This window comes from Lontra canadensis, unplaced genomic scaffold, assembly GCF_010015895.1.
Source record: "Lontra canadensis isolate GAN:19392208 unplaced genomic scaffold, GSC_riverotter_1.0 scaffold16, whole genome shotgun sequence".
NCBI classification, from domain to species: domain Eukaryota; kingdom Metazoa; phylum Chordata; class Mammalia; order Carnivora; family Mustelidae; genus Lontra; species Lontra canadensis.
This window is the reverse complement of record NW_022631010.1, coordinates 21147525-21166289: the sequence shown is the minus strand read 5'-3', so window position 1 is coordinate 21166289 and position 18765 is coordinate 21147525. Positions and strand designations below refer to the sequence as shown.

Here is an 18765-nt window from a genome sequence, read left to right as displayed (position 1 = left end):
ATAACGAAATCCCAGATACTCCCTAGCATCGATATACCCTCTCCTCTCTATTCCTTTGACAGTCTCAGGTCATAAATGAGGTTTGTCTTCCATCCAATAACTTAAAAAAGGAGGAGGGATTGTAGTAAGTTTTGCCTGGCTTGGGCCAGTTAGCAGCCAGTTTTGTTTTGTTTTTGTTTTTTTGTTTTTGTTTTTGCCCCCCCCCCCCCCCCCCCCCCGAATCTCAGTCACTGTTCAAAAATGGAGCTTGAAAATTCACGCGGATGTCAGAGTCTTCACACGGAGGAGACGGGAAGGGGTGGGCCGGAGGAACCCAGGGAGGAGGATGGGGAGCAGGGAGGGGCGGGGACAGCCTGGCCACCGAGGCAGGAGCGGAGGCCTGTGACCAGCGCGGGAGAGCCAGAGGCCCCGGCCCCGGGGACGGGGGCGGCCCGCGTGACTCAGGGTGCGGCTGGATCTCGTATTGCACAGAAAAGGAGGCCCAAGGCTTGGTGGGCGGCCGGGTGGGTCAGTGGTCGCCGCACATGGGCAAGTTCACAAACGTGAACACGTTGAACTCCGTCATGATGGAGAAGCACAGGAATACGCCGTACAGGAAAAGGCACCCGCACCCGAGCTTCTTGTCCAGCTGCCACTTGTTCAGGTGAACGCCAAACACCTGCAACACACACGGCGGGGTCAGAGAGCGCCGGAAGAGGAGGCCCGGGGAGGGGAGGGGCGGAAGTGGGGGGTGGAGGTGTGAGAGGGGCCACCAGTGGCTGGCCTCACGGAGCACCGATTGTCTCTGAGCACCCTTCAAGCTCATCGCTCCCATTTTGGAAGATCAGAACACCAAAATCAAGAAGAGAAGTCAGAACTTTAAAACAACTTTAAAAAAGTCATAACAGGGGCGCCTGGGTGGCTCAGTGGGTTAAGCCGCTGCCTTCGGCTCAGGTCATGATCTCGGAGTCCTGGGATCGAGCCCCGCATCGGGCTCTCTGCTCAGCAGGGAGCCTGCTTCCTCCTCTCTCTCTGCCTGCCTCTCTGCCTGCTTGTGATCTCTCTATCAAATAAATAAATAAAAAATCTTAAAAAATAAAAATAAAAAAATAAAAATAAAAAAGTCATAACAATGGGACCAACCGACACAGGCACTGCGGCCACCCCACTAACCCTGGACTTCAACCCAGCACTGCTCTGTGCCGGCAACCCCTGTTTTCTCTTCAGCCTCTTGTCCCCAAGCAGCCCCTGGCTCTTCCTGAGGACGCATCTCCTGGCAGGTGGTGGCCACTATCTCTTCTATTCCTATGCCTGGAGGCAAAGTAGTTGTACCCGTTGCTCCTCACTGCTACTTTCCCCAAAACACCCAGCTTGGAATCTAAAGCCTTCTAACAGTCACACTCCATCCCACCTGGCTACAGTCTGCACTGCACACCCGGCCTCTCGCCCTCCCCTTTCCTCAGATCCCTGAGTCCCACTCACTGCCACTCCTATCTACAGCATCCGAACATCCTTCCCCACGATTTCACCGTCCATGGAGAGGATTTTCCCAACACCTGTCCTCCACCCCATCTCCAACCCTGCACCTGCACTGCACTAGTCTCATGTGGCCACCCAAATCTGGACATAAGTAATATTAAAAACTAAGTTGCTCAGTTGCACTAGCCCCATGTCATGGGCTCCACACCCACACATGGCCAATGCCTGCTGTCAGTGCAGGTGCAGGCACAGGCCACTGGACAGGTTCTGCTGGACACTCCTACAGCTGAGAGCCGGCGATGAGCAAGAACAGAAATGACTCTATCCTCTCAGTGTCCTTTATCCTGCTCTCTGACTGCCATCTCCTCTTTCCAGCTTAGTCCGTCTGGAAGCCTCCCTCCCGAAACTCTACAGACCTGCAAGGACCCAGAACTCATTGCTACCACCACCATTCCACCGCACGCCATCCCTTGGACCCACCCATGTCCCACCTTACCCTGCTGAAATCCCACCAGCAATTTCTAGAACCATCCCTGGGCATCTACTGCCATTCATTGGCCTCTCTGGTGATGTCGGTGAAGCCTCAGTCTTGGGTTTGAGCCCAGCTTCCAGGGACTCCACATTCCTTCCGTGCTGCTGACCCAACCTGGAGGAAAATGCCTGGCCATGCCGAAGGATCTCCCTTTAAATTCAAGCCCACAAATCTCAAGTGGGCCATTAATGGCAATCCTCCCACATTTCTCTAAGTGCGCACTCACCTTTTCTTGGATGGTTGTTTCCAGCCTTTCCTCTCTTCTCAGACCCCCCTTAACCCCTTCTTTCCCCTTCACTCTCAGCACATGACCATGTTCCCATCCACAGAGCTCCCACCACCAGATCCACTTGCTCGCCTTCTCTCCTGCTAGTGAGGACCCGATGTCCATGGCCCTGTCCACAGCGCACTCCTCCACATGTGTACACAAGTCCACCTCCCTTACCACTTGAGACATGGCCCCAGCAACTGCCCCTCTTTCATATCCGCCTCCCCACGCCACCTCTGGATTACTCCAACTGGGATACAAGAATCCTGCTACTTCTCTCCTCTTAAAAAAACAGCTACATTTTTTTCTGGATAGACATTTCTCTCCTTTCTTTACAGCAGGGTGACTTGAAAGCGTGGTAAATACCACTTTGTCCAATTTCTCTCCTTCCATTCTCCATTAACTTGTTCTACTTAACCTTCTGTCTCATTGCTGCACACAACCACCCTCTCACCAAGAACACCAATAATTTCATATCGCTAATCTGAGCGGCCAGTGCTCAGGACTCACCTTCCTGAGAGAGCCGATCACTCCCTCCACCCTGAAATACCTTCTCTACTTGGCTTCCAGATGCCAGACTCCCCTGGTTTTCCTCCTACCTCCCTAATTGCGCACTCTGTTTCTTTTAGTGTTTTATTATCATCATCCTGACCTCCGGAGGGCACCAAGACTCGGATGTTGGGCCTCTTCTCTTTTCTGTCCTTGCTCACCCCCTTGCTGCCTGCATCTAATTGCATGTCTTTAAATATCAGCCACGTTCTGGGGCCTCCAGCTTGAATGTTTCTCCTGAACTCAGACTCCTCTTTCCAGTGGCTTTTTTGACCTCTCCCTTGGGTGTCGAACAGGCACTGAAAGCTCACGATGTTTGAAATTGCTCTTCCCCCACTGCTGACAAACCTACTTCTCTTCCATCTTCTAGCAACCCCATTTCAACATCCCAGGTGGAGGCTAGCCTCATCTCCTACAGGTTGTACAGGTATAGCTGTAAGCATGCGCTCTGATGTCAGATGGCTTGCCCCTTCATTCATTTGGTGTCAATTCCTCTAGCGGTCTCAGATGTTCATCTGTATAATGGGGCTGGTAGAGCGGCTACTTGATGGGCATATGGTGAGGTTCAAATGGGAAAATGTATGCAAAGCAATGAGCATAATGTGTGGCTATGACAGGTATCATAAGCCTAGGTCACATGAGACCCAAAGAAACTCCCAAGCTACAGAACAAAGAATTACATAGATTCCCACTTTTGTGTAAGGCAGTGTTTGCCTTAGCGAATACTTGACATTTGACTCACAGCATGATCCTGTCAATGACCTCCAGCTTCCTGCCTGCTCTTCTGAATTCCTATTCTCTAGCATATGGACGTTCACATGCCAGTGTAATTCAATGACTGTTTCCTTGAAAATTTCAGGAAGAAACACACTGCATCTCAATGTTTTCTAATGTGAAAATTCAACTGCCTACTTGTATGTTAACAGATATTTCATGTGGACCAGTCCATGTGTTGGTGCAAATCGATTTCCACCAAAACATGTCAGCTGAGTTGGAATATCAAATTATACAAGTAGATATAATGGCCAAGATAGCAGAATGGCATAAAAGTACACTTCAGTAAAATACTGTATTCTTAGTCTCTGAGTGTTGGTCAAATCCATGGATTTATGGAGATGCTTACCAACCTGGAACAGATAATTAATTGGAATCTACCCTTCTCTTGACTAATCTTGCAGAAAAAGTGGGATCTCCTTCACTTTTGATAAAAATGGCTTGGGCTTGACATGAGGCAGGGCCACGCTTCTCAGAGGAAGGCTGGCTCCTCTCATAAAGAGGGAAGGCTTTCTAGTGAGTTGCTAGGATCCACTTCTAAAGGAAACAGCCATGAAGGAGATGGGACATCTGGAGGCCAATTGTCCTCATCCCGGTGGCCAAGCCCATCTGGTGTCCAAACAAACTCTGTAGCCAAAGAACCCAAAGGCGGGGGTGGGGGGTGGGGGGAGAGGAGTCACAGGAACTCGAGAGGGGAAGGAGCTGTAGCCTACCGTGACAAAGACGGAGGCCAGGAGTAAGCCCACGGAGTAGATCAGTCCTCTGCTGTTCAGCCGAATCTGTAAGAAAGGATGTACAGTTAGGCTTCTAAAAAGGCATCTGCTCAGTGCAGGGGCTGAAGCAACTCTGAGTGGCGATCAGTCCAAATCTCTCCTTTAGGACGACAAACAAAAGGGAGCTTGGACAGCCATGCTCTGCCCCTCTGCTGGGAGCAGGGATGTGCGTTTTCCTAGGACAGCTAGGGGCGCCCTTGTCTTGTCCCCTCTCAGTCCAACCCCATCCTACCCTCCAGAGATAGGGCCCGCTGGGGTGCTCCATGGCCACCTGAATTCTCTGTGGTGTGCAGCCTGATTCTTGGTGCCCACAACACTTCCCTGTGGACCTGACCTCCAGGGAGCTCACTCTTTCTTGACATTCAACTTTTAGGGTAAATCTCGTGACACTGAGGGATGGGAGCAATATTTTAAAAAGTATTACTAAACTTGTTATCTCTTTTGCATTCAGTTGTCTGTGAACTGCCCCAGACTGGACCGGAAGAGATGGGTGAGTCTTGCTCTTGTCAGCAAGCAAAGAAGAGGAAAGAGTTAGCATTCCATTCCTGGTATTCGTAAAAGGATTTTGTTTTGTTTGTCTTACAGGGTAAGATAGTGGGGTGAACTGCCAAACACTGAGGAGAAAGAGAGAAACAATTTTTGGAATTCTTTTAAGATAGCACTGTCCAGTAGAACTTTCTGCCATGATGAAAATGTCCTGTATCTTCGTTGTCCCATATGGCAGCCATTAGGCACACGTGGCTTGTCCAGCTGAACAAAAATTTTAATCTTATCTTCAATTAATTCAGATTTACATTTAAAGAGCCACATGTGATTAGTGGCTGCAGTATTGGGTAGGGCAGGTAGGGAATATTTAGAGGCCACTTGGCCAAAAAAGATTACAAAGTTTCTTTCATAGTGTAGAGAAGATGTCCCTTCTGCTTGACCTAGGTCAAAGGTCATGAGGTCGGCTACCCTAAAATAGGAAGTATGTCTGAGAGTAGCCATGCTCGAAGCATCCTCCCTGGACCAGCATCATTTGGGGGTTTATTAGAAATGCAGGATCTGGGGCGCCTGGGTGGCTCAGTGTGTTAAGCCTCTGCCTTCGGCTCAGGTCATGATCCCAGGGTACTGGGATCAAGCCCCACATCAGGCTCTCTGCTTAGCAGGGAGCCTGTTTCCTCCTCTCTCTCTGCCTGCCTCTCTGCCTGCTTGTGATCTCTGTCTGTCAAATAAATAAATAAAATCTTAAAAAAAAAAAAAAAGAAATGCAGGATCTTAGGACGCCTGGGTGGTTCCGTTGTTTAAGCAGCTGCCTTCGGCTCAGGTCATGATCCCAGCGTCCAGGGATTGAGTCCCACATTGGGCTCCTTGCTTGGCGGGGAGCTTGCTTCTCCCTCTGCCTCTGCATGCCACTCTGTTTGCCTGTGCTCACTTGCTCTCTCTCCCTCTCTCTCTCTGACAAATAAGTAAATAAAATCTTAAAAAAAAAAAAAAGAAATGCAGGATCTCAGGCCCCACCCAGACTTCCTGAATCAGAAACTTTGGGGGTGGGGCCCAGCCAAGTGTTTTAATAAACTCTCCAGATGGTCTGATGCATGAGAAAGTTTAAGAACCACTGACTTTGAGCCGGTACTGAGGCTAAATCCACTTCTGATCTCCACAGGTTTGGGGGCTAGGACTTTGACATTCATTTTCACCAGTTCTCTTGGAAAATCTTATCTGCATGGAGGCTTGGGGACCACAGAGCCCCCAACAACATACACTGTTCTTCTGGGAATCAAAGGTTCACCTGTACCTACAGGAAGGAAAAGCAAGGCAGGTTGATCATTTTATTAGAGAACTGAGTGGTGACTGTTACTAGAAGTGGTTTGGGGCCCTTCTGACAAGGTTCAAGGTGCCTCTTGGCACCCTTTTGCCAGTTCACCCCTGGGGTGTAGGTATGGGAACATGGGGGTGTCTCTGTAGGTGGGTGTGTTCGGTTTACCTTTTGGTGACAGGAAACTCCATGCCCTTAACAGTCAAAACCTTTGTGTGGGGATCCAGGGGCATACCATATCTTCTTATGCAATGTTCTGTCACAGAGGGAATGCACCAGTCCCTCTCTCCTATTGGCACAATCCGTGTGAGCCAACCATTGACTGAACCCCAACTGGAAATTATTCCTAGCCACAAAATGCCTTCAGAAGAGCAAAGGACTCAAATCACATCTCTGTGATACTAAAGCAATGGGTTAACCTGGATAAGTTCATGTAAAAAAACGAGGGATCAGATCCATCCCTGTCCAGCTGGTAGCTTATCTTCCTGCAAACCTTCGATCTGCCTATAGATAGATTTCCTCCTTTCACCAGCTGTGTAGGGATAGAGAGGCTAATAGCTAGGAGTGTAGCACGAATACTGAAAAAGTATTCTGTCCATACTGAACCTATGATAATCCCACATGTACCCTGGCCAGAGTTGGAGGGCAGGGGCAGGGCTCCTCAGAGAAAGATGGCAGCTCCTGTGCAGAGTGAAGAAGAGTCTGCAGGGGCTGTCCCCAACACGCAGGCCTTGGGCTCACCCTGAAGATGTGAGCACACACTCAGAAACCCTTTTGAGCTCTTAACTGTCAACACTGCGTGGATTCTGCCGATGCATTCCCAGCCCAGCTCACCCTTTGAGCTCTAGGGTTGAATCATTATCAGCAGTAAGAATTGAGTAAAGTGACTTCCTGTCCTTTGGAAACCAAGAGCCATTGAGAGCTAGGCTCTAAGCAGGAACCTTCTCTTTGGCCAACCCTTCTATCTTTTCAAAATCAATCATATTAAGCTAGAGCTTTGGAACTTTATTCTTCCTCCATTGACATAAAATCTCAAAGAGTGGTGCTTCTAAAATTCTAAATCTGGCTCCAAAGACTAAAGACAACTGACTTGGTGGGCTTTTTTGAGTATTTTTCATATTTTCGCCTTTTTCTCTGCAGTCATCCTTTGGTAACAGATTGCCACATGCATCCAGAGGTAATTTTTGTATTTTCAGTCATTACAGACCTGGGGTTTCAAAGCCTGTATTGAGTCCTTGCTATCTGAACCCTCATCTCCACACGGACATGGCAGTCAGGAATTAGGGTTCCTTCAGTTGCTTCTGGGTCCAACTTGAACATCTCCCAATCACTGGAGACTACGGATGGTTTGGGGCAAGAGTTGGCCAGCTGTGGGCCATGGGCCGAGTCTGGCCCATTGCCTGATTTTGTAGATGAAATTTATTGGAGCTCAGCTCGTTCATTTGCATATTGTCTACTTCTGCAGTGGCAGAGCCAAGAAGTTCCATAGAGACCATAAGGCCCATGAGGCTTAAAATATTTCCCCTCTTGCCCTTTCCAGAATGTCTGCTGATCCCTGGTTTGGGGCATGGGCTCCTGATCCAGTTCACCAAACCCCTTTTGAATCCCTGCTTGGTCACCCACTTCCTCTATCATCATGGAAAAATGACTTAACTTCCCATGTCTCAGTTTTCTGAGAAGTAAAATGGGGATAATACAATTTCTACCTCATCAGGTGGTTGTGAGGACTCACTGAATTAATCCATGTTAAAAAGCTTGAAAAGGATCCAGTGTACAGTGAGTTCTCAGTGTGTCTGGGCCATTATTCTCCACTCAACCCATGAGCTGCCTAATCCCTTCTCTGGTACCCCTGGCTGCTTCTTTTATAAACTCACCACCTAGGAGCCCCCTCTTCAAAGCCTTAGTAGATGACAAACACAGTAAGGGTGGGGACCATGTCTGATTTTATCCTCTGCCTTGCACAAGGATGAGCACAGACCACATGCTTCCGTATGTAACCAATGAAGAGATGATGAATCCATTTCCTTTGCAGAAGTGAAATGGAGCAGGGTGGACTATTCACAGAGATGCTGGGAGCAGGGAGACCCCAGCTGCCATTTCTGGATAGTATTCCAGAAGCAATGCAATCCTATCCAACATTCCCTGTCCCCTTTCCCCACTTTATTTTTTTATGAATGCATGTAGCCTTTTTTTTAACCTACCATTTTATTATGAAAGTTTTCAAGCATTCAGAAAAGTTGAAAGAATTACACCATTTTATTAAACCATTATAGTTCACAGGTCTTTTGTTTCTAGATGCAATTTCCATATGGTGGAATTCACAAATCATAACTACACTGCTCAGTAGTTTCTGAGTTTCTGAGTCTCAGAGTTTCTGAGAAATGCATATACCTGTGTAACCTAAACCTAAACTGTAACCATGATAGAGTACACTTCCATCCTCCCCAGAAAGTTCTCTTGTTCCCTCATCATTCTCACCCAAGATCAGTCACTGCTTCTAGGCTTAGCCCGTCCAAGAAAGTTCATATAAATGGAGCCCTATAATGTGTGTTCTTTTACATCAGGATTCTTTTACTCAGCAGAATTTTTTAAGTATTTCTTCATTTCCTTTGTATTTTTCATTACATCAATAGCTCATTTCTTTTTGTAACAGCAAAAATATGTCATAGCTCATCTAGATATTCTCCTATTTATGGACATCTGGCTTGCTTCCAGTTTGGGGCTATCAACATGCATTGATTTTATAATTCACAAACACAACGATAAGAGACCTACAGAGGCCCCTGTCACCCACAGGAGAAGCAGGAATGAAGATAATGAAGACAGCCAGGGGGGTCTGCTGGGACTTCAAACATGCTCTTTCACATCCCAGCATCCTGTCTCTCTAGCTGGGCACTAGGAGCCTCTCCAAACAGGAGATTCACCTTCCTCACCTTAGTACACTGCTGTCTCCCTTTTGGAACCTCAGTCTGGTCAGATGGGTTGCGTACCCCTACTCAACCTCAGCTCTATTCTGCCCATCCCTCCCTCAGTCCTTTTGTCTCTTCCAGGTTCACTGAGCCCTCGCTGGCCCTAGCTCCACTTCTGATGCAGATCACTTCCCAACCTTGTCTGCATAGCCTTCCCTCCTCTCCAGCCAGTCCCACAGCTCTGATGGCAGATGCTTGGTCTTCAGTTTTTCCTCCTTCCACCCAGCACCTAACTCCCACTTGTCTACATATACTGTACTTAAGTTTAAATAAACATCTGTGGGTGATGCATGTGTGTGTGCTTGTGCACGTGCGTGAGTACATGCATGTGTGTGCACACACATGGGGTGTGTGTGTACACATATGGGGTGCATGTGCATGTTGGAGGCAGTGAGGCCGAGTGGCATGGGGCAAGATTTCAGAGCTGGATGAGGAGACCCATGTGGGCATGGTTTTAAGCTGATCTTTTTAAGCAAAGCAGTGAGAGGACACCAAAATAGGTTTTTTTGTAAAACAAAAAAATGAGGTATAATTTGCATATAGTAAAGGCTCAAATCTCTCTTATTGGCTAAGTTTTGACAAATGCTTGTACCCGTGTAACCTGCATCTCAACAAGCTATAAAACATTTCCATCACCCCAATAAGTTTCCCTAAGGGCAGCAAATTTAATTCAACCCCCTCAAAAACTAGTTTCTTGGGGTGTGCTAAGCCAGCAATAGCACGGACCCTTCTCATCTCTAGACTACCTTTGCAAAAGACTTGGAGCTCTAGCCGTGCATAGTTTTGTTCTAAACAATGGTTTCCCTGCTTCCTGAGACACAGATGCAGGGTCCATGAAGTGCAAATGCAGCAAATCTCCATGGCAATGCCCACCCAAGAGCATGCAAGGCACAACTGCCCTGACACTGAACACTGTTCTTATTTCTTGCCTTCAAAATATGTGAATTCATTCTCTAATTCCCTCATGGTAGCTGCTGCAGAGAAAACAGAAGGCTGGCTGGTTGCCGAGTCAACAGAAATTGAGCCCATCATGCACATATATTTTTTCATCTGGATGCACACACAGACACCCATTCAGACCTAGTTTATTTGTGCACAGGGTTCATAAAGAGTTCCCTAAATCCTACCCAGTTAGGGGATCCAAAATCCCCAGCCTCAAAGATCCTGACTTTTATATATTATAGTTTAAAATCTCCCTAGGGTTTGAGGTCAGCTCCACACATCCAGAGGAATTCTTTTTTTTTTTTTAAAGATTTTTTATTTATTTATTTGACAGACAGAGATCACAAGTAGGCAGAGAGGCAGGCAGAGAGAGAGAGAGAGAGAGAGGGAAGCAGGCTCTCTGCTGAGCAGAGAGCCCGATGCAGGGCTCGATCCCAGGACCCTGGGATCATGACCTGAGCCGAAGGCAGAGGCTTTAACCCACTGAGCCACCCAGGCGCCGCCCCCAGAGGAATTCTTATAGGAAAACTAAGGAGCCCCTGGATTTTTGCTAGTTTATTTATGACCTGGAATGCATGCTGAATGTGGCTTTGCATTTTCAGATTTGGGTAATTTGAACATTCGTGTGGGTGTAGGCTCCAAATGGATGTGTCTAGCCTTGGTTTGATGTTGTGAAATATCACCGGGCAGGAATCTCCTTCCCGGAACAATTAAATGAGGTGAGAAAGTGAATACGCCTAGAGAGAAGAGGCGTTTCAGTGACAGCTGATGCCTGTGTCCTGTCCCACCCAGAGGGCTCTCACAAACACAAGGTGTGGAATTCTAGTGGCGATTCTGGAGATGAGGGGGTAGGTTTTGTTTTCCCCATGTAAAGATGAGACAGCTGATGCTCTGCTCACCAATTCCCATTTGTGTGTGGGTTTTCCCCACACATCCAAGCATTTCTATGATCCCAGATGGGTGTCCTATAATTTAACTCAATTCTTTTTCTTTTTAAAAATAATTTATTTACTTATTTATTTGAGAGAGAGAGAGAGCATGAGCAGGGAGAGAGGCAGAGGGAGAAGCAGACTCTCTGTCGAGCAGGGATCTCAGTGTAGGACTCAATGTGGGGCTTGATGTGGGACTCGAACCCAGGACTCCTGGATCATGACCTAAGCTGAAGGCAGACGCTTAACCTTTAAGCCTGAGCCATGCAGGCACCCCAACAATTTCACTCAATTCTGACACTATTTATTAGTGAAAGCATCAGATCACACAGGGGAAGGACTCAGTCCTACAAAACTGTCTTCCCCGCCCCCAGATGCCAATCACAAGTCCAGATATCACCTGTGCTTCTGATGGACTAGCTACAGATTGGAGATTCCAAGGACACCCCCCAGCCCCGCCCCTTGGGTTTGATTAGCTTGTTAGAGAGGCTCATAGAACTCAGGAACACATTTTACTGACTAGATGACTGGTGTGTTATAAAAGGATGTAACTTAAGAGCAGCCAGATGGGGGAGATACACAGGGTGAGGTATGGGGAAAGGGAGCAAAGCCTCCATGTTGTCTCCAAGCAAACCACTCTCCCCAAATCTCCACGTGTTCACTATCCCAGAAGCTCTCTGAACCCCATCCTTCTGGGTGTGTAGAGAGGCTTCGCTGCATAGGGAATTGATTAAATCGTTGGCTATTGGCAACTGATTCAACTTCTAGCCTCTCTTCTCTCCCTGGTGGTCGGGGTAGGACTGGAAGTTTCAACCTTTTAATCACATGGTTGATTCTCCTGGTCACCAGCTCCCATCCTTAGGTGGGATAGGAAAGTCACCTCATTAACATAACAGAAGACATCTTATAGCTCTCATCATTGGGAAAATTCCAGAAGTTTTAGGAGCTCTGTGCTAGAAACAGGGAAGAAGATCAAACGTGTATTTCTTACTATAAACCACAACATCATAAAAGGCCAGGGAGCTGGTAAGGGATCAGTGTAGACTGAGAATTGGAATTCCAACAGTAAATTCTAGACTCTTCCTTGCACCCTGCAGGGTGCAGGGAAAATACTAGAGTTCTCTTCACCCACTAAGAATCCTCAAAGGTTATATCTTGGCCTTTCCTGCTTATCATTTCTGAAACTGTCCTGAATAAACTCTAAGAACCACAGATCCCTGTGGCAGATGCCTCTGGGACCCCATCCATGTCCTAGTGTCCCTTCTCATGATTTTTCTGGAACAAGCAACCTCTCCACAACTAGTACCAGTGTCTGTGCCTGGAGGGCTTTTTCTCCAAACTCTGGAATTGCCAAACTGCGCTGTATCAATGACTCTCGGGGTGAGTGCATAACCACACAGCTCCCCTAACCCTCAGATGGGGTCATTCTAGGATGGGCATGCATACCATTTGCTAGAGCCCCACCCTCAGGGATTCTGCTCATGACTTTGTTTGGCTGCCTTCCCTGCCCATCCCCCTTCCCATCCCCCACTGGAGTTTCCCACTCCTCCCCAACACCCACATCACTTCAAACCTTTGGCTCAGGACTGAATGGTTTCTGGGGGAATCTAAACTTGGATAGTGAAATGAATAGGCTTCAGGCCTTAGGCAACTCAGGTAAGCCCATCCATGGGGGCTTCCCTGTAAAGACACTGCTTTCCCCCAAATATCACCTCATTTTCCTGAAACAGTGCCTGAAATCTAACGCAAAACTTGTGTTAATGGGATTGGGTAGCATCACTGTAGCTCCCAGGAGCTCTGCTAGGACAACATCAAGAAGAACCATTCAGTAAGATGTCTGCAAACTATCCCCAAATTTGCTATCCAGATGCTGTTGGATCAGTTTTGTAGACTGGCCCTATTAGTGGCATTCTGGCATCTTGTTGCTTTACATGGTGGGAACAGTCCACTCTGGCTGGGTATAAGCCACCAATATGGCCTCACTGAAGGCGGGGTTACAAAAAGCCATTCAGTCTCTTCTCCAGAGACTATAAGAGCTGGCTCCAGTGCCTCACTGTCCTCTGGGGGTTTGGGAAGGGATTTGCAGAACAAAGGAAACCAGTCCTAGCAGCTGGAACAGTGTCCAGGTGTTGGAATGATTTGGGAATGCTTACCACAGAAGATGAGAAGGAATGATGTGGAAGGCACTTAAGAACTGGCCCATGGACTTATTCCACATGGGCCCGCTCCTGGGTGCCAGGAAGCATTCGTTGAGAGAGATTCAATTTCTGCATGCCAGAGATGACAGTCCCATGTGATTCTGGAGGGAGTAAATTTGGTGGGAGCAGCCTTCTTGGAGGAGGAGGTGGTTGGCTGATGGTTGGTCTTAGAAGAAACCTTCAGGGAAAACCTTGATGTACTTGGCCACTCCACCCTTGAAACATTCTCCTGGATCCATAACCGCCATTTCTGGCTGACTGCTCCTCAGTCTTCTTCCCTGGATGTTTTTATTTTTCCTGACCCAACATCAGGATATAGTTCTGGGCTCTCTTCTCTAGCTGCATTTACTTCCTTTATGAGCTTTATGCTTTGAAAACCATTTAAAGCTACTGACTCCCAAGTTTATGCCTGCAGCTGACACCTCACCCCTAAAGTCAGGCACTTAACACTTATCAGGATTTATCTCGCTGTCTACCTGCTATCTCCACTTGGAAGACCCTCACACATATCAAACTTAATCTGTCCTAAAGGGACCCCTTGATATTTCATCCTAAATATGTTCCCCACCCCACCACCTGTCTTCCCATCTCCATGAAGGACACAGAAGTGACCTTCAATTTTTCTTTTTCTCATCCCCTCCAAACAGCCATCAGAAAATCTTATCATTTCTTTTGAAAATCTTTTTCTCCCTTTAAAAAAAAAAGATTTTACTTATTTATTTGACAGAGAGAGAGATCACAAGTAGGCAGAGAGGCAGGCAGAGAGAGAGGAGGAAGCAGGCTCACTGCTGAGCAGAGAGCCCGATGCAAGGCTCGATCCCAGGACCCTGGGATCATGACCTGAGCCGAAGGCAGAGGTTTTAACCCACTGAGCCACCCAGATGCCCCTCTTTTTCCCCCTTTTTATACTCATACTACCTTAGCCCATGTCACCAGGATCTTTTCGTTACCTCCCTAACTTCTTTTCCTCTTCCTGGACTTCTCATAATACATTTCCAAACAGTATCAAATATGATCTTAAAACATAAAGTGAATTATGCTTCTACCTTGCTTGAATCCTCAATGGCAGTTAGAATATAACCCAAACTTTTCACAACAGCCAACAAAATCTTTGGATGACCAGACCCTTGTCTTATCTCAACTCACCTCCCCATTAACAGATATTTAGGGCTGATGCTAAAGCAACCACTAGGTCCTGCTGAATTTTATTCTGCAGTTTCTTCTGGTATCTTTCATTGTTCTCTTGCTTTACTGCTACAACTGAGGAAGAGCAGGTCACTGGTCTCAATTCCTCTCCCCTGTACTAGAGTTCTGTGTCCACCTGCTTTCTATAGCCTCGTGGTGGGCAGAGGCATTTCTCTGCCCCTTGGAGTTGGGCTTGGCCATGTGATCTGCTTTAGCCAATGGGATATTAGTGGATTTAACACAAACATGGGTTTGAAAGGTACTTCTATCATTGACACGACCTTTTGTGCATTGATCCTGCAAGGAATGTGTCTCAGGAAGTCACTGGTACAAAGAGGATGAGAGACACAAGGAAGAGCCCCATCTGAAGCTTGAAGCCAAACCTAGATTGGCCAAACACCTGTCACCTCACAGATGCATGAATGAGAAATACATGATAATGTATGCAGGCTGCTGAGTTTGCACATGGTTTGTTACACAGCATTATGGTAGAATAGCTAACTTATATAACTATCCTAGTCTAGGTCACTATATTTTCTCTCTCCTGCATATGCCTCATAACTGGTCTTGCTGTCATCAGTCTGATCTGGCTCCGACCTCTTCTCTATGAAGTAGTCAGAATCTTCTTTCTAAAAGGCACACGCAATCACACCACTCCCTCCTTTATATCCTTCATTTTCCCACTGCCATGACTCTAGCTCACCCTATCCTTTAGCACATGGCCCCTCTCTGTCTCTGAACTCATTCTGGCCACTCATCCCTCCACTTTGCCACTTCTTACCCCTCACACCCTCCCCCATCCCAGCTGTCACCGTCAGGTCCTTCATTGTGTGAAGCTGTCTTGGATATTCCTCTTCTACAAACTATTCCTCTCACATTCTTTACCTGCTTGGCTCCTGATAATCTCAGATTCTCAGAATAAGCATCACTTCCTTACAAGCATTGGAGGTCCCCAACCCCTGCCATATACTGTGCAACTCCCACACAACCAACCTTAGGAAGGCACGAATCACACTTTGTTTTGGAATTGCTTGTGTAACTGTCTCCTTCCAGATGCTGCAGCCCCAGGGCATAGGACAGTGTCTGGCCTGCTCACTGAGTCTTCCCCAATGGGGGTTACCAGCTTAGCACACAGCAAGCATTCAGTTAATGTGTGTCAGAAAAAGAATGAATTGGGCAGAAAGGATGGGATAAGAATATTTCTGATCACCTCTTCCTTTTACCTTTGTGGATTCTGGAGTTAGATGGGCTCTTGGCTTAGAAAAAAAAAATAGTCTATTTCTCCCTCTATTACTTTGTGGATTCATTTTGCATTTCTAAGCCCCAGCTCAGAGATCTGAGTATTATCCTGGCTTCCTGGAGCCTGCCTGGTGACTTTCTTAATTCTGTTAGAGCATGTAGAACAGACATTCATCACAAAAACAGGACAAGAAGTGCTCATTTTCCAAACTCTGACTTTTAGAAATGTTTCAGGCACTTAGGTAGCTAACTGGCTTCTGAGCAAACCACAAGTACTAAGAAATGTCAAAATCTGTAAAACTGCATTTATTCCTATCAAATGGCTGAACCTAATAGTATGCACAAAACAGCTGTCTTGATGGTAATTATCCAGTAATTATGACTTGGAAGTTCCATCTAGTAGAGATGGAAAAATTGCTTCAGAATTGTCAGCAAGTCTGTTGGGAGGGCAGGAGAGGCTATTAAACCCACGCAGCCTTCTAGCTTTTGATGTGAGAGATGCAGAGATGTCATGGGATTACTGCCATGCTACATGGAAGGAGGCCCCTGGGTGTCCTTCCAGAAAGGAAGCCTCTCTCCCAGGATAAGCTGGAGGTTAAGAGGGAAGGCAAGATGCTCATGGCAAATAAACCCTTAAGTTCGCCTTTTCATGAACCTGAAACTATTTTCCAGGTGTGTTCTGTATCGTGTCATGAGGTTACATGAAGATGCCCCTCAAATGTGTCTGGGAATTGGGGGATGGCCAAGGGGTCCTGGTGAAAGCCAGATGGGGACCCAGGGACTGAATAAACATGTAATCCTCATGGAAGGATCCAGAATGTTTCCTCCAACCTTCAGTCAGAAACCCACTGTAGAAATATAATGCACCATGGCCTATGGCAGCAAGGATTTTAGCTGCCACCATATCTGTGGGACTTCTAGGATGGGAACCTGGGGGTCAGGAGTTGTGTCCTTCTTTTTAAAAAAAAATTTAAATTCAATTAATTAACATATAATGTATCATTGGTTTCAGAGGTAGAGTCCAATGATTCATCATCATCTTAAATCATACCCAGTGTTCATTACATCATGTGCCCTCCTTAATGTCTATCACCCAGTTACTCTATCCCCCCACTTCCCTCCCCTCCAGCAACCCTCCATTTGTTTCCTATGATTAAGAGTCTTTTATGGTTTGTCCGGTTCTTCTTTCTTTATGTAAAGCTGCAGAGCTTCCTTTAGCCTTATAAGCAGACCCTGTCCTCTCTTCTAGCAAACTCAAGGATGGATCCAGTCTAAAATCCCACCCCAGTGACATCCCCTGCACTCATGAGCCCTCAACTGTGCATGGTGGCATTGTGGCACCATTTATGCTTGGTAATAGTCTTCTCCCTCCTGCTTTAGTGTCTGGTGTTCCGGGGAGAAATAAAGTCCCACTGTCTTCTCCCTATTTCTGGCTGTGACAACCTTTCTGAGCCGTGGTTGCCTGATCTGTAGAAGAGGATTTGGGACAGCAGTGCACTTAGAATGAAACCCATGACCCCTGCCAACCTCACCCCTACATTTCTTCTTCTTCTTTTTTAATGATAGATTTCTATTGCCTGGCTTCTCTGTTCTCAGACACAGCATGACTCATTGCCTTGACACCTGCAGCCCCCTCTTTCTAGAATGCTCCCCTTGTCTTGCAAACACCCAGCTTTATTTTATCATTTGCTCCTCAGCACAGAATCCAATCTCCCTATCCAAAGAATTCACAGTGATGCATGCCACCCACCCTATTACATTATTATCTTCATGAGGGTTTTGCTCTACCAAGTACTCATGTATTTGTCACTCATGGATTATCTTCCCCACCCTGGTGCGTGTTCTAAGTGGGAGGGTCTACTCTATCTTGTCCTTCTGTGTTTCCAGCACCTCGCCAAGTTCTTGGCATATTTAGCAGCTGCACAAACAACAATGCTGGTTGAAGAAATAATCCTTGCCTTATTTAGCTGTTGTCAGAATTAGATGAGGCCATGTGGCAGTCCCTGGCACACAGTAGGTATTCAATGAATGTTAAACTCTTCTTTTTTCTTTTTAAAGGACTTTAAAAAAAGATTTATTTATTTATTAGAGAGAGAGAGGGCAAGCACATGCATGAGGGAGGGGAGGGGCAGAGGGAGAGAATCTCCTGCAGAATCCCCACTCAGCGTGGAGCTTGATTTCATGACCACTGAGATCATGACCTAAGCTGAAACCAAGAGTTGGATGCTGAACTGACTGAGCCATCTAGGAGACCCTAAGTTATTCTTATTGCTATTTTCTTCCCCTTTGCTCTCTTCTCAGGTCATCTTTTCTCTTCATTTTGTTCTGTTCACATGTCTTCCACCCAAGGTGGGGAAGATAGGATCATCCACCTATCCATCCATCTTTCCATCTATCCATGCATACATATTTCCACCCAACAAATACTTTTGATCATCTTCTAAGTACCAGGCACTAGCAGGTATAGAGGAAAAAAAATAAAAGCATAAGATGGGTATAATTCTTGCCCTCAGGGAGATGACCGATCTAGGGGAGACTCAGTCAAAGGTAAGCTATGATGGGAACTGCTCAGGAACATAGGAAGGGTACATGACCCACCGTTGGGAGATCACAGTAAACATCCAAGCTGACACCTGAAGAATGAGCTGGAAAAGGACAAGAGAAGCCCTTCATAGCAGCCCTTTTACCCCTTCTGTGAGGTGATCTGGTTCTAGCTCCAGATGGATATTTTCTGGACCCCTGTCTTCCAGGAAATCCAAAAGACACAGCGGGTTGGGCCAAATCCCAGGCCACTATTTTGGTCTACAAGTCTACCATTATGAGGCAAAGATGTAAGCCTGTACAAGTAGTCTCCCAGAAAATTAAAGTCCATCTCTCTATAGGCCAGGTTTTTGATGAAAATGTTTCATAACTTTTTCTTGTTGACTCAGAAGCATCACCATGAAAATATATATATATATATTTTTTAGCCTGAGCTGAAATATGGCAAAGCTCTCAGGAGCTACTCACGTCCAAAGAGTTGCTTGCCCCCACCTTTGAGGAAATAAAATGTATTTTCTTTCTTCCTTCCTTCCTTTCTTTTCTTTCTTTCTTTTCTTTCTTTCTTTCTTTCTTTCTTTCTTTCTTTCTTTCTTTCTTTCTTTCTTTCTTT

At 46.5% G+C, this 18765-nt stretch overlaps 1 protein-coding gene across 1 annotated transcript in view; it reads right to left on the bottom strand.

Annotated features, from left to right (window-relative positions):
• Nucleotides 1–212: 212 nt before the first annotated feature.
• SLC24A3 (solute carrier family 24 member 3) overlaps nucleotides 213–18765 on the bottom strand; it is a 484555-nt gene continuing 466002 nt past the window's right edge. Inside the window, exons 16-17 of the mRNA XM_032859275.1 lie at nucleotides 4295–4360; nucleotides 213–658 (exon numbers count right to left, since the gene is read on the bottom strand). Coding sequence (XP_032715166.1) covers nucleotides 509–658; nucleotides 4295–4360 — 216 coding nt within the window. The 3' untranslated portion in view covers nucleotides 213–508. The remainder of the gene's footprint in view (nucleotides 659–4294; nucleotides 4361–18765) is intronic.